Genomic DNA, 21,159 nt, shown 5'->3' on the forward strand with positions numbered 1-21,159 from the left:
GTGGCTTAAAGGTGGCTTAAAGATAGTCTTTAAGCTGCCTTTAAGCCATCTTTACGCTTTATTTAAGCCACCTTTAAGCAATACTTATAGCTTAAAGGTTGCTTAAAGGTGGCTTAAAGATCATCTTTAAGCTACCTTTAAACACCTTTAAGCTATCTTTAAGGAGGACTTAAAGATGGTCATTCATCCTTTGATAATTGTGTCTAAATACTTTCTCCTTTTGTTATATTGCTTTTCATACTGACTACTTTATAGATGAGTGCATGTAAAATATTACATGAAGTATGTTAATATAACGTAGATACGCCGTTGTTATGCTTGTACATTAATTGATTGAACGGTTTCTTATAAAATGTAAAATGTATAGATATAACAACTTACTATACTCTACACTTTTAAAAGGGTATGGTCAGGTTTTTAGTCAAATTCAATTTTTCTGTTTTTTATTACATATATTGCATGCAATTCTTTGTCATGTATACAAGGCTCGTGTCCTGTTTTTGTTTATATAGGTACAATATACCAGTAAAAAAAAATTTCAAGCTGATTTGTCCATCTTCGTATTCATTTTCAGCATAAATAAACAGTTCCTAACGCTAAACACATTAAGTTGAGGTCTAAAACTCGAATTTAACTTAAACATTCAAAATGTAAACAAACGTTTTGTTTACATAGCGAAGAATTGTTAGCTCTGTAACTCACTTATAACTGAACAAAAGACACTAAAATCTGGTTGCCTATTAAAAATGTCCTACTGAAGCATTGTAAACATTAAAATCGAAATTGTGACGATGCCCCTCTAAGAGTCATATCATTAAAAGGAAAGTTAACTAAGTGATTCTACATATTAGAAGTTCGTATTATTATTTTTTTACGGAAACTTACTTTTCTTTTTCGCATTAGAAGTTACCGATGCCACGACAGCAGCAATAATGACTATGACTAAAATTACCAATATTCCAACCACAATTGTTCGTTTGTGTCGTTGTAGGCACGGGCTAATGTTTATTTTAAACCTTCCATTTGTCTGATCGTTCTGGAATAAAGAGACCATAGAAGCCTGAACATTTACCAAACGAGCAGTGTCAAAATATTCACAAGTTACCTTGTTATAAATTATATAAATTATGTGTATGTAAATCTTACAGATTTGGAGATCCCGGTCTGCAAAAAATCTGATGATGTAACGATGGAATGATCCGCTTTTGTGGACATAGAAATGTGATTTTTAGCGTTGTGAAAGGAATATTTACTAATCATCTGCTAAGAATAAAAGAAAGATTTTTATTAGATTGCTTAAAATGAACCCAATGTACATACTAAATTGAAAAAAGTTAACAAAAATTACAGAAAAAAAAGCCAGAATATGTAAATTATATTCAGTTTAGACTACATTTGTTTTTTTTTATCTTTTACGTTTTTAAATGTCGGTCCATGTTAGTTGTCCACAGCAACGTCTTTATATCAGCTAAATAGATTATAATGCTTGTGCAAACAACTACTGTAGAAGGAAAAATATTCGTTGAGGATTTAATTTCGTCACTTCCGTTGGCAGTATAAATCAATGAAATTAAATCAATGGCGAATTTTTGACCCGAGTGTTCATAAATACAGAGTTGATACGTAATACATTTTAGGGATAACGATGTAACGAAATTAAATGCCAACGAAATTGTATTTTTAAAAAAACCGAAATTTTAAGCCAACGAAAATATGTGCTTCTACAGTAATCAAAAATAAAATACACCTGTTTTGTTATTGTTGATTTTTCATCAAAATCAGGTGAAAGAACGTTCACTACTACTTGTGCCTCCTGGTAGACAGCTGGAGTTTTCTGATAAACAAAATCAATCCGTCAGTGACAAACATAATTCGCTCTGCTTACGCCCGGGTTCATAATATAACTACAGCCGTATAATCTTGTTTTAAGGGTTTAATTCTTTTAAAGTTATAATTAGAAATGAAAGAGACAGTTTTCTACGTGATGTATTTACATTAGTATCTGTTTCTGGCAATTACAAGGGACTATAAATTATATGTGTCAATTTATAAGGAAAATTAATAACAAATACATGTATACAACGAAAAGAACAAAGCATATAATTACAAAAATAAAGAATACAGAATAATCGCATAGCCCCTAACTCCGTCACTACCCTAGTTCTGTCATTTTCGGGAAACTCCTCGCCGTTTGAAATCAAGTACAATTATGACGTCATTTTTTACATGTCAAAATATTTTAAACAAATGTCAACAATTTACAACGGTTAAATTTAAGATTGTGTCAAAAAACAACAGAATTAAACCTTGTTCATTTTATGCACCATTAATTGTGTGAAATCAGCTAAAACATTTTCACAGGGGTACTAAAATATCGATATTTCTGACATGCGGGCCCATTTGACCATTTACGGTGGTCAGCCATTTTTAGAGAGGTCAAGATGAAATATTTCACATGTAATACATTTTTGATTACGGTAATTAATACATTTTTTTCAGTCCGCAATAGCCTTTATGCACTACTCTTGATGATAACGTCAAATCGCTCATGCCGATATGTTTGCCTTATACAGGGTATAGATATATCGCTATTTAGAATATGCTACATTTCTAAACATGTAATAAATAAACAATATAATAAGTAATATATTAATTAATGATATAAAATATTTTAAATATGTAAGGACATAAATCAAACGGCATCCATACATTCTGAAAAGGCAATTGTGATTGTTGTTACATGGACATATTTTTTATTCTGGCGATCATTTCATTTCGATGAATTTAGATACAATTTAAATTGTATGCACCATTTTTACTTATTATAACTTGGCCTAGATACAAATGGAGTTTTAACTAAATTGTTAAGGTGTCTTCATTCCCTGCCATATCATAGAGCATGTGGGTGACGGAGTTAGGTTCATAAGATATTATAAGCACACGTGATAAACGTAGTATTCAGAGAGCTTATTTGAATAAAAATAAAAATATTTTTGTTAATAATTTTATTAATTATATTGTTTCAGATTATATTTAGTGATTGCAAATGATAAAAAACACAAAAAATAATTTACAAAGAAACGCGGGAGGTTTTCTGCTTATGGTGACGGAGTTTGGGTATTCGGGGATAATGTTAAATATGTACATTTAAAGAGAATTAAATATTAATAAAATATATGTTGTCTTCAGCGATGTCTTCATCTCTGCAGAACTGATTTAAAAGTATTAGCTTGCAATTAGATTTAAACAGAAAATAGACCTGTTTTGCTGTCGCTGATGTGGAATTTTCATCAAAACCAGGAGTGATATAGCCCAGTACTACTTGTGCCTCGTTGTAAATAGCGGAATTTGTCTGATAAACAAAATTGGTGTGTTATTAAGATGCACGTAGGGTATAGAAGTAGATGTATGTGTTTACATGTATCTCAAAAAAAAAGGCAAACCACTGCCTTAGGCTAAAGTTGAGAGAAAAAAAGTAATTAACAACATAAGTAAATAGAAGCAAAGTAAGTTAAATTAATATACAAATTATTGTAAATGTGTTTTACAATGCTTTACAATGCTTTAAGTTTGTATAGTACCAACTGTTGTCAGTTCCGAAGTATTCTCTCGATAATTTTGAAAGCAAATCATTGTGCGTAACATTAATTTAATGCAGGTATTTAGGAATCACCAACTTCGTATTGCTCTAAATATTGATATGTTTCTTCGGTCAAAATACCGATTGGTTACAATGCATTAAAAATCAACCATACCGTATAAATAAAAGCACATCATACATGTAGGTACTAAATACAGTACATTTTTCATTATCATTTGCATAACATGTAGCTATGTGGTTCTTATTCATTTCGGTATTGCAATTTTGACCACAAATATATAATCTAATAAAGTGGTACTTGTATAAAGATATATAAATCTTGCGTTACTTATGTGTCCATTTGACAATAGTTTTAAACTCAGATTGATAACAAGGATTGCATGTTTTATAGTTTATTCATATTTTTTATTGCGATGTGTGTGGGTGGCTACAACATTAAAACTAATAAATCACTGATAGAGAGGTTGACAGTTAATATTGAAGAATTATTTTGTTTTGAAAAACGATAAATATAGATAATGTACAAGGTCATACGCAAAAGAAAAGAAAAATAAATATACGAAAGAACTCTTAAAGTTAATGCAGTGATTTTATTTATAATAAGTTCGAAGTAATCTAAAAAAAAAAGTTTTAGGTATTACATGTAATTGCCTATGCCTGCAATTCCAGACTTTACAAAATGGAGAAGTCAGCATTGAGTATTTATTTATTTTGTTATTTTATTTATTTATTTTTTGGTTTAATTTAATTTGTTTTCAACAATGGGTTCAAACATGTATTCAAACCTTTTTAAAGTGCGTCTACTTAATTTTGCTGTCATGAGACTACATTCTTTAAAAAAGTTAAAGAGACGCTGTTGTTTGGCCGTTGTAGATAAGGTTTAGAAACGTTTTTATATGTTCAAGTTATTGATTAACAATATATCTTCGATCAATGGTCATTCGAGATCAAACAATTTAAATCATAGCACGTCTAGAAGGTAATTTATGATTCGATAAAACCTGATAACAACGATGTTCAATTATGAGATTCCACAGATTTGCCTCTTGATTTATTGATAGATACTTGTATAGCAATTCAAAAATGTAATGTAATAAATAAATTGTAAAAAAGATAAATGGTTGAATATTGATCATGGTAATAAAACTTGTAAACAAAACATGTAAAGATAGATAATATATAAATACATGTAGGCCAATTAAGATAATCTGTTTAGTAAGTTCCAGGCCTCAGGATTATGAAGAAATTTCGGACTTAAGTCAAAATTTCAGTCGGCCATACAATTATTTTTTATCATAAAATGACGATTAAAATTGGATATTAACAAATTTATATCGAGTCAATTTTAATAGCATTTCAATTTTGTCAGTGTTTTCAATCTAGAGACATTAAGAGAGAGTACAATTTTTTACTTAAGTCTAAGACTTAATGATCCTGAGGCCTGATATTGCATTTCTTTTGGATTTATTTAGAGAAGCATATCAAAAAGTAATACTTACTACTGTCATATTGAGCTTTTTTTCAGTAATCCAGTAAAAAGTCGATATATACAACAACGACTTCACACAATGTTTGGATGATAACAAGCCACAATATTTCGATGCATACGGATGATATGGATTGATATTTCTTTTTTTTATCTTTTTTCTTCCTGGTTCAGAATTTGTTTGATCTTATTTGACTGAGAGTTAAACAAATCATGTCAAACCTTTATTTGCAGAAGTTTACGTGAATGTATTTCTCCAAACATTTTAAATTTAACAATGTTAAAATCAGTGCAAAATATGCAGTCTTCTTTATGCTATAACGCAACTGATTATGCAATAATGAAATTATGTTATTATTTTTTTTTAAATCAACAGCCATTATAGAATTGTCATCAGTTTCGATAAGCAAGTCAAGCAAGATATCCTTGAGTTTTTGTTTGAAGTAAGGCGAAACAGAACACTTAATTTAGATCTAAAATGTCTAATTACATTGTAATTCAATTACAAAAACGTAGACACATCTACAACATAGAATCACTGATACAAATGTAACACATACTATTATGATAAACATAGAGTTTTATAAAAACTTGATCTTCTAAAATCAGTGCATGCAATGTCGCTTTGTAAAATATTATTATAGTAAAAAATCCTTAGATTAAGTTGTTATTTACTTATCAGACAAACAATCGAATAACAAAAAAAAATAAAGCTAAACACATTTAATCCCTCTTTACTTATAAAATGCAAAAGGTAACATGTCTAATTGCTTATCTTTTTTATTTCTTAATTGTGTTGTTTAAAAAAAAAAGGTAAAAAAGACTTTAAGAAGTTTTTTTAACAATTAGATATACCTGTAAATTAATAATTATGTCAAATACATATGTTCAAAAATATAAAATAATTAAAAATGTAACAATAAGACCTTTAAATCGGTTTAATGCGTTTTGCTACAAACATGTATTCTGTGCGGACATTAATTGTACTTCAGCATTTATCAAAAGGTTTTTTTTTTAAACATTTATTCAATATTTGTTAAACACTTACACAAATTGTATTTTTCGATTAAAATAAATTACTGATGGTGATGTTAATAAATGGTTTTTAAGCGAGTAAATTAACATTTTTATACCCCCCCCCCCCCCCCCCCCCCCCCGCCTTCGAGGAAGAAAGGGCATATTGATTTGCTGCTGTCCGTCTGTCTGCCTGTCGACCGGCCGGTCGGTCTGTCGGCCAGTAGTTTCTGTTTATTTTCTTCTAAGAGGTTGCACGTATTGAGATAAAAATGTAATATACATATTTATCATGATAATATATGAGTCAAGTTAAATTTTGGTTACAATTGAGCAATAGTCAACGGAGGTTTTCCCCTGTAACTTAGAAAATTCCAGTTATTTATTGTTTCCGTTTATTTTTTTCGTGGATGTTTCCAAGGGAGGGGGCATAATTGTTTTATACAAACATCTCTTGTTTGAATTTGACATTAAAAACAATGTCAAAGTGATAGAACGTGTAAATATAATTTTACTAGATAATATTCTGCACAAGCGCCTGAATGAACAATTTACTCATTAATATGATATCTTGTTGTGTTCGTTGTTGTATTAACTGCATTTGAAATTGTCCTTAATTGCTCTATTTACCTATTCTTTAATCTAACTGCATGGTTGGATACCTAGTGAAGCAGACAGAGGCAAAAATCCATACTGAAATTGAGGTTATATACATGCACTTGCATATGGCATCAATTCTTTTTCTTGCAGGATTGGAAAAAAAACATATTTTGTTTTATTTTATTTCAAACCATAGAGTAGGCGTTTAGTGCATCATATCTCTAAATTTAATTAGTCAATTCAGTTATTAACAAACTTCTTAATGTAACAAGTCGAGCGAGCCTTGCCACAAAAGAAAAACACCGTTTTTCTAACAAACATCAATTTATTCAGGATGGCAAAATATATCAATATTACAACACAGACTGAGAAGCTTACCATTTCAAACAATACAACCTGAAACCCAGGGCTACGTGTAGGGGGTAGACTATCTGTCTGACATAACTATGGGATAAGGGTCTGCGTAGAATCAGACATCAGAGAACAAAACAGATTGACACAACGTATTTACAAGATCTTGGTCTTCCTGGGCCAGGCTATGGATGAAACCAAGCACTGTCTCAATTAGGTATCTTAGACCTGTGGCCCAAACCAATATCTCAAACGAAGTGCCCAAGCACAAGGTCGTCGTGCTACGTGGTGAGTCTTTACCAGTTTACTTCTCGTAACAACAGTATCTGCGCTACTACTGGTGTCTATACAACAAAGGTTTAAACACCTGGAATACCCTAGTTCCCTATAGAGGATACCAACACCCCTTGTAGCCAAGATGCTCAACCGAGGTTACCAACACATTAAAGAGCCCGATACCCTAGAGGAGATGCCAACACTTCTCTTATCTGAACCAACTATGTGTTTAGCCTTCCTAGGTCTCTGCCGAGCTGTAGCTAACTATAGAGGATGCCAACACCCCTATCTCCGTCGAGAACGTAACCGCTACCAAATGAACCAACACTTTACTTCGCAGAGAGTACTCAAAGACAAGAGTTTCAAAGAGACATACACAGGTTATAACAACGAAGTCAATCTCTCTCTAACACACTTAAAAGAGCATTATATAAATTAGCCGCTCGAAACAATAAATGAGTGTTGAGTTTCATCCATGCCATATTTTTAAAAAAAATTCTGCCTGTATTATACAGAAACCTCTGTTACCTCTAAATCTAACACTATACATGTGTGTGTATATATATATATATATATATATATATATATATATATATATATATATATATATATATATATATATATACACACACACAATGATTGTTATTGTAAGACGATCCAATAATATACTAATGATTAGCGATAATTAACGAGCATTTAATTATGTACATGTGTAAATCAATACAACTAAGGGGGGTAGCTCTATCAACAAAAATGCGTGTCTCGCTACACCATCACCGTTTCAAAAACTTTTTCAAAAAAAGATAAAACGCTACAAGTTCTCGTCTCTGCAGGATATGTCGTTTTCAAGCTCAGTATCAACTATAAACAGCGTATAAGAATTGTACTGAATTGATAAATACTAAATGCATAAACTTGCGCCGATCCGGACAGCTTAACTCTAAAGACGCAGTCTAATTCTATCTGGTTAATCACGCATCCAACCCATTTGCACTAGGCATGCTAATTAAGTTCTCATAATTTTCAGTAAACTGTAAATAATCTAGTCTGCCTTATCCGGACATCCGAACAACTTGATATAAAAATAAATAACCTGTTTGAACTTATGAATAACAAAAAAATCGGAACAGCAATAATACTGATTCCGATCAATCCCGACAACTTGTAATTCTAAACTTGAAATAGTTCAAATAAATATAACAGTTCCTTTTATAGACCGTAACTAATAACTAATACTATAAACTCTGGAAAGACTGGCCTACATGGTTGCTATACTATACAGATTCTGTCCGGACGACGAAGTCCTTATACATATTAGCATCGTCTACGACCAAGTTCTTCTCGATTTTCAACCTTGTGTGGAGTTCTCTGAAGAGTGCTCAACCGAACGGGATGTGAACGAGTGTTTAAGTGATGATGCTGCTGGAACTAGCATATATTTATAAACTTCTCCAAACAATGAGTACTTGTCCTTTTCTGTCCGGACACAAACAACCAATCAGAAATCTGTACAGATCTTAGACATTCCAGACATGTATCCTATATTTCCCAACAAGCACATTTAAATAATAAATAAACATTTTATTCCTATATAAAGCCTTGTCCGGATTAGTTTGATAACACGTGTTTCTATGTCAAAATACGCATATAGCTTTAATACACATCCTTGTGATAGTTTACACTAAAGGAAGTTTGAAAGAAGAAGTTTGTGAGCGGTAAAATGACGATTATCTCGCAGAAAGAACAATTATATAATGGCATGAAACTGAACAGGGTGATTAATATGGTAAATATAAACATGTTTAAAACAGTTATCATGTATTTACTTGATCCAAGTACGTGTTAAAGCAAATAGATTGATTTCCTAAAATTGTATACAATGTACGAGGGTAGTGTCAAAACAGGAACGATCATTCCGAACGTGTTAACATTAGTATGTTGGTTAATCGTGCCTATAACAGGTTTTTGACAGGTAAACAACAAATAACTGAACACGATACGAGGCATTTTAACTAGAATTGCATGTCCAATGTAATACACAATTGATTATAGATACATGTAATCATATCACACCACCCCCACTTAAAAAATGACAACTGTCCTGAAGTTACGACAGTCTAAGTACAACATTTTTAACATTGATGATATTAATGACAGAGTCCATGGTCTTTTTCCTCTGCAGGAAAGCAGCCTCGAGCATCAAAATGAACAGATTATCATCCATGGAATGAACTCTTTTTCTTGCAATAGAACACAGCTTTTTGTAGTTGTAAATTCTAAGTTTCCTGTCTGTTTCCTCTTCTTTGATCATCACCGGCTTGGCTGACCCATGAAGACAAAGGAAATAGTAATAACAGAGGACAGATCTGGATGAGGTCAGGGATGAATAATTGATGGCACCATCCGTCTCAAGGAAGAGGGCCGTGAACTCCCACGCCTGCACCGTCTGATCCGGAGTCATGGTTTCCCAGCCTGAGGGTGGCCAAGTGAGTTTGGGCTCATTTGGAGAAATGGGGAATGGCGCGACCTTGGACTAGTTTCTCCTTGCTGGGGGCAGCAATGGCATTACACCAAACTCCAATAGAGTTTGCGCCCCGTTCAAAATGATAGTATGGCTCTTTGACAAGTCTATGCTCGAAGCTAAGCTGGTTCCTGGAGCCTCAGAATTTGTGGAACTGGATGGGCAGCTTGCAGTAGTGTTGGGGACAGCTGGAGCAATGACATCGGCATGGGAAGAACTGGCTGGCTCGCTTCGCTGGCTGTCTCCTCTTGTGCAAAGAGCTGGTACGTTGACAAGAGAGGCCAGAGCTTCTGGATCTGCCAGTTCTACCAGGGATCTACTAAGAATGCTGCTGGCTCGTTGGCAGGAGTGTCATTTGCCAGGGAAATTTCAGGTGGCGCGCTCGGAAACCGACAGGAATGGCAAAAGTTGGCAGGTCTGAGAGTATGGCAGGATGTTCAATGGCAAAGGAGCTCTCTGGCTACCTGTCAATGGTAGGGGAGCCTCTCGCTGGCTGTCAATGGAAGGGGGGCCCTCTGGCTGGTCGTCAATGGTGAGGAGATCCTGGGGCTGGCAAGGAATGGCGGAACTCTCTTATTGACCTGGGACGGGAGGAGGACCATGAGGATGGCATGCACCGGACATCTTAGACGGAACATAGACTGGGGTGCAGGTTTCCTTCCTGATGCTCTTGAAATGCTCTGGACCCACAGCAAGGACAACGGACAGCACTTTCTTTATGGATGGAGAGGCTACAGGAGTCATGGAGGTAGGTGTCTGGAAAAATGGATAATGGGACAGTGTTTGTGACTTCAACATGAATGAAGACAGAAGTTGGAGTTTCCAAGTCGCCTCTGGAGTCAAGGTGACCTTATATACTTCGTCCTCCTTGGTGATATAGACACTTATCACTCCACCCTCCAGACTGACGGTCTTTAAAAGTTACCGGTGAGGTCAAGTCTGGAGGGGAGCACTCCCTGGCTCTCTTCAATGCTTTGAGGTCAGCCTAAGGGTCCTTACTATAGTCCGGCATAAACTTCTCCTCTGGTGTCAGTGAGGGAGAACGGGCTGCCTCCAATCCCTCTTCCAATTCCTGCAGACGGCGCTTGCACAGCTGGTTTTATCTTATCCACCTAATTATCTCTGTCCGTTCCCGCACAGCCGCATCAGCCCGCCAGGAATTAGGCGTAATTATCTTCAGGTAATCCTTAGGGTACACAGCCAGCCAGAACCCATTTGCCTCTGAGAAGAAATCAGAGGGAAGGCTGTCGGATGAAATACTCTTCTCTACTTTGTGGCTATCACCAATGTGCACCTTCAGGTCACTCATCCGCTGCAGTGACTTCTCCTTCTTACCACCTCGGAGGGAGCAGAAGGGACATAGGACCCGCATCCGTTCACGAGGCCTGAAAATCAATTGGTTTTTCACGGTCTCTATTGGACTTAAACTTCTATGGGCACAGCCATCAGGCAAATGAAGACATGCTTAAAATGAAAACTGCAGATAAGGCTTATTTCATACTCTGAGCAGAAAACACAAATTGCCTGCAGATACGACGCCTGAACTATAAAATAGTTCACTGCTAATAACTACCTTTATTTCAAAATTCTAACCCCCCCCCCCCCCCCCCCTCAAGCCAATATCAGGTACGACCACTGGGGGACGCATAATAAAATAAGAAGGGACAGGGATGGCCTGCTGAACCGCACAACAAAACAAGAGGCCCATGGGCCACATCGCTCCCTTGAGCAACATTAGACATAATACATTGTAAGATCAGCTTCATCAAGTCATGTACTGGCACTGTACATGTACCAGTTATTGGCTAAAAATTAATGTTTTCTTTTCGTATTTTCTTATGTCTTGATATTTTTGGATAAAATTTGCCATACTTAAAATAATGAACTCCTTTTTCATCAATCTGTAAGTTTATATCATTTTTTAGAACCGCAAACATCTTGTTTTGTGCTTTTTAGCAGGGCCCGAATTTGCCGAGTTTTTACGATCTACTGTACCAGTTATCGGCTTCATAATAATAACATAGTAAAATCCATGTGCATGATGATTATATACTCTGCAAAATGTAATTTGAATTATGCCCCTTGTGGGGTCAGACTAAAGTAATCGGGGTTGTGATACATTATTAACAAAACTCATAAAATTATTCGTTTATTATCATACGGTAATTCACCAAATCGTAGACTATTCAATACATAATTGTGCAATCAGGCGTTAAACTGCGCTACGAATCTCTCGGAAATTAATGAATTCCTTTTGTTTATACATGTTATATGTATTGATATTATATTTCAAATCAAAGAAGGGATATAATAACGTATCACAAAGAGGTAATATTCTATTTTTAACTTATTACGTCACTCCCCTCACTGCTGAAAGTGCAAAGATGTAAAAATCAGCGGTAATCATGGTAAACAATGATCGTTTAAGCTCATGTATAAAACATATTCAAGAAAGTTTTCGAGCAGACTTACTTTTCTTTATTCGAAAAAGACGACTGAATTAAAAAAATCTTGGATTGTCCCGTGCTATAAACCCGAACTCTCAGTTTAGCCGATAACTGGTCTTAGCCGATAACTGGTACAGTACCAGTATCCAAATTATTGGGGAAATGAATGAGTAAAACAGATCCCATATTAAAAGATTTTCAAAATTTTCTACCCAAGTTCTTATATTGAGTCCCTTTTGTAACTAGATGATTTCATAGTTATATCACATACTGAGCATTACCATTCTCAAAAAATCTTAAACAAATGTTCATATAAATAAAAACCTACATCAAACTTTAAACCCCTTGTGTGGCCCTAGAATTATCCAGGGCCACAGTCTAAACATCTAATATCGATATGTTTGCAGATTAGTAATACTACATGTATATACTATATACTTTAGAGAACAATCAAATTTATTTCCTATGTAAAAACTTGCCATCCCTCAATTCTAGTCTCATCCTTTTTTATTTGATTTTTAAAGATTTTCTCTAAATATATCTCTCAACCTTAAGATGCTTCCACTCAAGTAATACATTTCTGCTTAATTGATTTTCGAAAAGAAGATATTATTCTTTTCATTCTTACGTAAAAATTTGACCCCCATGGTGGTCCCACCCTACCCCCTGAAATCATGGTTTGTACAAAAAAAATAAATCAACACTACCCGAGGATGCTTCCACACATGTTACAGCTTTTCTGGCCAATTGGTTTTTGAGAAGAAATTTTTAAAAAGATTTTTCGCTATGTATTCCTATGTAAAATTTCGACCCGCCCACTGAGGCCGCACCCTACCCCCGGGATCATGGTTTGAACAAATTTGAATCTACACTACCTGAGGATGCTTCCAAACAAGTTACAGCCTTTCTGGCCAACTGGTTTTTGTTGAGAAGATTTTATTTCTATGTAAAGATTTCGACCCCCCCCCCCCCCAAATGTGGCCCCACCTTACCCCCGGAGATTTTGATTTGAAACAAATTGGAATCTACACTATCTGAAGAACACAATTTACAGCTTTTCTGGCTAACTGGTTTTTGAGAAGAAGATTTAAATGATTTTTGGGAGTTGATTTTAATCAACTGTCCTATGCAGTAATTCTGACAAACCGAAAGTGAAACAATGTTTTGACCTCAGCACAAATCATTGTTTCTGACAAGACTTAGTTCTTGAAAATAATTGATAAACTCGATGTAATGTATGCTGAAGCATTGTTTTTCAAGGAAACTTATTGAATTATTTTATTAATACCTTGGAAAAAGTCAGATTTTAAATGGTACGAACAATTTAAATATTTTTTGTATTCGTATGTATTCCTACGCCAGAGTTCTATATAGTTCAAGTCGACGCTCGGCTGTCTCCGTAAATCCTTGTCGGAGATTTACGGTGTCAGCCGAGCGTTTGGTTGAACGAGACTAGAGCTCAATATTCCTTGGATCCATACAATTTTCGAGAAATATTTCTATTACTGAAACATAGTTTGATTGAATTTATTTTATCTTTAAATATTATTTATGATTCATGATTGGAGTTTCTCGACATTCTTGTCGAACAGGTCCAAAAACTTAATATTACAGAAATGTGCGTATTTCAAATTAGAACTTCATGTACCTGTCATGCAAAATAACATATCATTGATTTTAAAATAAATAAACATCGACAAAATCAACTCCCGTCAGTTCTTCAGTACTTTGATTCTCTATATATTTCGATTTAAAAATTTGATCCCCCATTGTGGCCCCACTGTAGCCCCGGGGATCATGGTTTGGACAAACTTGAATGTACACTATCTTAGGATGCTTCCACACAAGTTACAGCTTTTCTGGCCAATTGGTTTTTGAGAATAATATTTTTTGAAGATTTTTCTCTGTATATTTCACCTCAGGTGAGCTAACAATTATTTATGTCTCTGCTACATGTACAAACATTTTGTATTTCCATGAGCAAAATTAATCTCCGTTTAGACTAATAGACTAGAGAAAATACTGACCAATAGCCTACATATGTAAAACACATTGCAGTAATCAACTATTGCGTAAAGACCATACTGTATTACCATTAAAATTTGTATTTTAGTTGTTAATGTGCCGTAACTGTTAATGTATATTATTTTCCGCAAGTAAACAGTCAGCTGTCTTATTTACAGATGTCTACGAGGGTTGTTCGGAAATTATTGAGACATTTTCTCTTATTCTTTTAGTAAAAAAGATAAACTCTTGAAATTTCACCTAAACGTAAATCAGGATAGAGTTTATCAATGTGAAAAGTTTCTTGTTCATGGCATGAATAGATCATTCGTAGTAATGTATTTATTAAAGGTCCAAATAACACGTGTTCGTGTTTATTTACACCTGTAATCTATTGGTTAGTTGTTGGTCACCTTGTCAGGTGACATTTAAATATTCATTGCACGGGTTTTAACTGACCGATGTTAGCGCGGAAAGTTATATAGCCATTCGAAGGCTCTTTTCAGTGCAGATAACACGTCTTTTTTCATTCTCTCTCTCATTCCACGGAATATGGGCGATTCGGGTGATGAAATGAATATAGACGTAGATAAATTACCAAAAGACAGCACAGGAGAAACTTCTTCACTGGAAATTTCGGACATCGTCAAACTCTTCACGGGAGTAATACAGTCTCAATTCAAGACGTTCTCGGGACAATTGAAAGCGGAGCAGTCAGAATCTATTTCGAAGAAACTCAAAGAAAACTCTCTACATAAGATTAAGTCTGAAGATAACCGAGTTCAGTTTGAGTTTAACGCCGATTTGTTGGAAGGTTTAGAGAAATTAGAGTCGAGAGCGTTCGACTTTAAGGATTCCGAGTCACTGAGCATTATTTCCGAGTTAAGTAAAAAATTGAAAACTCGTCAGAAACACATACGCATAGCCGACTCGTCACCCGCCGGATGGAAAACCGTCAACGAATATCAGTGCAATGAAATCGCAGACAACTCTGATGATGAAAAGAAGATTCGCAGCGCTGAAAACAGGTCACTTAGACACCAAAAACAGAATAAGAGATTTCAACCATACGGGACACGCAAAACACCTCCAGCGGCGGCAGCGGGATCACCAGCTCAACTGGCTTTTCCTGGTGTTTCTAATTCTTTTCAGCCCTTTTCTGCGTTTCAACAGCAGCAACAACAGCCATTTCTCTACGGCCAGGGCAAAAACAAACAGTCAAGGAGGCAGCCTATGCCGTATGACGTCTGTTTCAACTGCTTCGCAACAGGGCACTGGAAGTCCAACTGTCCAAAGGGAAAGGCCACACAAAGTCAATGATAAGTATAAAGGTTGTTCAAATTGTGTTGAGGGAAAAAGTAAAATGGAATGTAGTATAAAACATAGTTTAAAAAGGCATTGCAAAAAATGGGAAGACATTGGGGCTTTTCAGTATATATTGAAAGTAATTTAATTGGTTATGAAATTCCTTTTGTCTCTATTCCACCGCCGATGCTGGTTCGAAACAATAAATCTGCAACAAACAACGCTGACTTCGTCACATCAGAAATATCTCAATTAAGTAAGAAAGGTTGTGTTGTAGAAGTTACACATAGACCATATATTGTAAGACCTCTCAGCGTAGCAGAGAACAGGTCGAAAAAGAGGTTGATACTAGATTTGAGTCGACTTAATAATTATGTGAAATATGAAAAAATTAAGTTTGAAGATTGGAAAACAGCTATGGATTATTCTGAAAAAGATTGTTATTGCCTAAAATTCGATCTCAATCTGGCTATCATCATATAGATATTTCCGAAAGTTTTCAGAAGTACCTCGGGTTTTCATGGAATGATAAGTATTATTGTTATACTGTCCTGCCATTCGGCTTGTCATCTGCTCCATTTATTTTTACGAAATGTCTTAGACCTATTGGAAATTTTGGAGAAAGAGGGGTATAAAGATAGTACTTTACCTAGATGATGGTTTTGTATTTGCTCCATCAAAACATGAATGTTTGTCAGTTTCTGAATTTATACAAAACAGCTTATCAGAATTCGGACTACTCATCAATTTTGACAAATCGATATTTTACCCAACACAGAATTTAGAATGGTTGGGAATTTTGTGGGATTCAAAGTCTTTTTCTATTTCAGTGCCCACAAGACGGATCGATGACACAATTGGTTTATTACAGAAACTAGTAAAGAGTTTTCCTAGAGTGACGGCCAGAGAGTTAGCGAGAGCGGTGTGAAAAATTATCTCAATGTCACCGATTATGGGTAACATATGTAGCATAATGACAAGATTCTCTTCAATTGAGATAGCATCTAGAAAGTCATGGGATGATATTATTGTATTCACTCACAAAAATGAGGTTCTGAACGAATGTAATTTTTGGCTACAATGCATATATTCTGAAAAAACACGGTATTTAAAAACACCGACTAAGAAAAGTGTCATAGTTTACTCAGATGCGAGTAGTTTAGCTTAAGGAGCTTACACTGTTGAAGTTGATTCAAAATGTTTTCATTTAATGTGGAAAGAGTCTGAAAAGAGTATGAGCTCTACTTGGAGAGAGCTGCGAGCCATTGAACTAGCGTTAGCTTCTTTTAAAGATAGTTTGGTGAACAAAGATGTAAAATGGTTCACTGATAACCAGAGTTGCGTAAAAATTGTACAGTCGGGTAGTATGAAACATCACTTACAATCTCTTGCCTATAATATTTTTAAGATGTGTGTAAAACAAAAAATTTCAATCGACATTCAGTGGATACCCAGACTAGAAAATGAGAAAGCAGATTTTCTGAGTAATATCATTGATCATGATGATTGGGGTGTTACCGTAAATTTTTTGAATTTATTAACAACTTGTTCGGAAATTTTACTGTCGACAGATTTGCAAATTATAATAATTGTAAGTTGGGACGGTATAGCTCAAAATTTTGGAACCCTGGCTCGGAAGCTATTGATTGTTTTACACAAAACTGGGAAAATGAAAATAATTGGCTAGTACCCCCTGTTAACCTAGTAGTTCGCACCATTAGACATCTAATAGCATGTAAACCTTTTGGTGTTTTGATTGTTCCAAACTGGCCCTCTGCTGTTTTTTGGCCATTTATTTTCGATAAAGAGATGATTTACAGGTGGTACGTTAAAGATGTTTTATTATTCCATGAATGTACTGACATACTTATCCAGGGTAATAACAAAACATGTTTGTTTGGTACAAAAGAATTTACTTCTGGTATACTGGCAGTAAAGCTGGATGCAAGATCTTAAATAAAACGCTTGAGGTTTGTTGATAAACTCTTGATGAGTTCAGCACGTAAATGTAGACATTGTGGTGTATTGCAGATGAGCTCGGTCCTGGTACACTAGGCAATATAGTTAATAAATGTTAGATGTACTGCAGATGATATAAGATCCTGATACATCTATGAATTCAGGGTGCATTGCAGTTGATGAAGGATCCTGATGCACCATGAGCCGAATTTTGTGTTTGTTTCAAAAAATTAATTGTCGTATTCCGTTGATTACATTTTTCAGATATATTCAAAACGGGAAGGTGGTGTGATAGCGCACGGATTGAAGATCAGCGGTTACAACAATTAAGGGATATGTTACCAACTTTCTGTCTTAAATCAAGAGCAGAGAACACGTTAAATCAATACAGGTACGCATTCAACGCTTTCTGTCGATGGTGCGGCGCTTTTATACCTTCTATTTCAGCGTTACCCGCAGCAGACGAACACGTGGCTCTATATATAATCTCGATCGCTAAAGATTACAAGTCATCAAGTAAAATTCAATTAGCAATCCATTCTATAAGTTGGGCTCATCAGTTAGCAGGATTAAAAGACCCATGTGAATCAGCTTTAGTGAAACTAACAAAAGAGGGCGCCATAAGAGAGACTTCCAAGCCTGTTGTTAAAAAGGAACCTATTACACCAGATCATTCGAAGTTACTGGTTCAGAGATACAAATCGAACAATTTGTATAATATGCGTACTTTATGTGTGTGTCTATTGGGTTTTGCAGGTATCCTCAGATTTTCGGAACTTGCAAATATTAGACTTATGGATGTTTCATTTAATGATGTTTGTATGAAAATTAATATTGTCAAAAGCAAGACAGATGTTTATAAGGAAGGTCATGAATTGTGCATTGCTAGAACTCACGGTGACACTTGTCCTGTACATACGTTGGAAGAATATATATCATTGTTGGGTGTTGAAGTTAATTCTTCAGATTATCTTTTCAGATCTCTGACATTCTGTAAAAATGCTAATGTTTATAAAGTTAGAAGACATAATCGCCCTTTGTCGTATACCAGGGCACGCGAAATTGTCTTACATGCTTTTGGAGAAATAGGGTTAGATAAAAGTAAATTTGGCATTCATAGCCTAAGATCAGGCGGGGCAACTGCAGCTGCAGCGGCTGGTATTAACGATAGATTGTTTAAAAAGCACGGGCGGTGGAGGTCAGAGAAAGCTAAAGATGGTTATGTCAGAGAAAGCATTCAGGAAAAATTATTTGTAACTCAAAACTTGGGTATTTAAATTTTCACATGCAAGTCATTTTATCACTCTTCTTTGTCTTTCGAAATAAGTAAACTGCACTTCAGAGCGCTTCACATCCTAATATACGTGTTTGTGTTTTATTTTATAAATTATTTATGTTCGTTTGAGTGGAACGAATAAGAACATAAATGTATTTATTAAAGGTCCAAATAACACGTGTTCGTGTTTATTTACACCTGTAATCTATTGGTTAGTTGTTGGTCACCTTGTCAGGTGACATTTAAATATTCATTGCACGGGTTTTAACTGACCGATGTTAGCGCGGAAAGTTATATAGCCATTCGAAGGCTCTTTTCAGTGCAGATAACTTAATTCCCACCCACCCGCCCTTGCTTTTGATGTTTATTGGAATATTATGTTAAAATATTGTTCTATTTTGTAGAAATGAAGATAAAGAAGAAAACCATGTATTTAGATTTGTGTAATAAGTAAACTGCACTTCAGAGCACTTCACATCCTAATATACGTGTTTGTGTTTTATTTTATAAATTATTTATGTTCGTTTGAGTGGAACGAAAAAGAACATAAAGCTGACCAACGTGCCTTCGTCCTGTAACCCAGCGCCACTGCAAATTTTTTGCAACGTCAGTTTAACGCTTCTTATTGCTCCCGTGTTTTAAACACCTTATAAACGAACTGAAATAAGAATTATTCTTTATTTCTCATCTTTTGTTTTAATTTCAAGATGTCATCATTTACATTTTCTCTCATTCTTGTTTTTTTAGAGAAAAATCGAGTTATTTTTACACGAAAGTCTAATTACTGTGAATGTCTACTGCAGTCATTTTTTACATATTTTAGAACTGTTGACAACAGTAAGTGTGTCAAAAGTTGTTAATTAATCCCTTTGGCCTAATTTTAGTTGAACAATCAGTGAAAAAAATATGATGAACTGAAGTTATATACCTTGTCTTGTCATCGTAAAGTTTTTTTACGCAATTGCGTGGCTTTAAAAGGTCTTCTTCTGAGATTTCCACCAGTTTAATGGTTTTCGTTGCGCCGCCTTGACGTCAAAATTCAATGTAAAGTCGTTGTCAGATTTTTATTGTTTGGTAAATATATGTGTACCATATCCGTATTTCAACTCGAACATCAGTGAAACTTAATCAACAAGTAGTCGCAAAGAATTGCAAAATGAACATATTTAAATTGATTTCTTTTATTATTAGCTGTAATTCTGCGGACACTTATAAAGTAGATGTTTAAGTTGTTTAATCTCCGAGTTCATGGCTGCGCCGGGTACCCCGACCACCGACTTGTTTATCTACCGTCGTAAACAAAATATTAAATATTCCTTTAATATTACTTTGTTTTATTATTTGTTGGTGTTTCTTAATTGTCTATGCCAATTTTCACCAAAATTCGTCACTTAAAAAAGAAAATAATCGATTTGTCTCAATAATTTCCGAACAACCCTCGTATGTTTGATTGATACGTAAAAATTAAAAACAATACAGGCGATAGTTCCTCTAAGTTATACACTGTAATTCATGAAGACTAAACGAAAATCAAAACAAACTAAAACCACCGTCAAAGGTGAAAATGTCAACGCATTGGAATATTTAATCTCAATTTACTTCACAAAATCGGCATTAATGTATCTTGCATGTTTCAAATATTCCTTTCGCAAGCAAACTGGTACACAATAATTTATCGTAATAACTCAAATTCAGAAAAAAAATGGCCCTTAAATTCTGCAATTTATATTTTCCTTTCCATTAGGATTATTTATCTTAAATTGCACTAAATTTGACTCAGTGGTTCTTTAGAAGAAGATTTTTAAAAATGCACCTCCTTTTTCTACAGTTTCGAGGTTTACTCCGCTTTGAATAAAGATCGGTTTTCATTTCTGCAATTTATATTTGCCTTACCATGAGGATGCTTTGTGCCAAATTTGGTTAAAACTAGCCAAGCGGTTTAAGAGAAGAAGTTTAAAATGTAAAAAGTTTACAGGCGGACGACGGACAAAATGCGATCAGAATAGCTCACTTGAGCTTTCAGCTCAGGTGAGCTAAAACAAAAAAAAACAACAAGTCAACAACATAACAACAAGACGGGGGTAAAAATAATTCTGATTAAGTAGTTTACACAAAAACACCAACAGACATCCTCCTTAAGGATTCTACAAGGTCACATAAAACCACAGGGCTGCATAATGGGTGATCAGGACATATGCTTATACCCTAAAATCTCGCCCGCGGACCTACAGTCCCTGCCACTGCTATCTTTGGTACCACACACACTCCTCTAATCAGTAAAGACATATATTTAAAAAGAACAAACAGACCCCCCTGTAG

The 21,159-nt window shown here is 34.9% G+C and overlaps 1 protein-coding gene across 2 annotated transcripts; it reads left to right on the top strand.

The window, feature by feature from the left end:
• The first annotated feature begins 14,635 nt into the window (after positions 1-14,635).
• LOC109619834 (uncharacterized) lies at positions 14,636-19,373 on the top strand. 2 transcript variants are annotated; one of them, XM_066066939.1, is made up of 4 exons: positions 14,636-15,631; positions 16,436-16,561; positions 17,829-17,955; positions 19,245-19,363. In XM_066066939.1, the coding sequence occupies exon 1, from the start codon at positions 14,853-14,855 to the stop codon at positions 15,618-15,620; it is 768 nt and encodes a 255-aa protein (XP_065923011.1). In that variant the 5' UTR covers positions 14,636-14,852; the 3' UTR covers positions 15,621-15,631; positions 16,436-16,561; positions 17,829-17,955; positions 19,245-19,363. The 2 variants fall into 2 exon arrangements, with proteins under 2 accessions (XP_065923011.1, XP_065923009.1); XM_066066937.1 differs by having other exon boundaries at positions 14,636-16,561; positions 19,245-19,373.
• Positions 19,374-21,159: the final 1,786 nt, after the last annotated feature.

The sequence above is a fragment of the Magallana gigas genome, chromosome 1 (assembly GCF_963853765.1).
Source record: "Magallana gigas chromosome 1, xbMagGiga1.1, whole genome shotgun sequence".
In the NCBI taxonomy this organism is placed as follows: domain Eukaryota; kingdom Metazoa; phylum Mollusca; class Bivalvia; order Ostreida; family Ostreidae; genus Magallana; species Magallana gigas.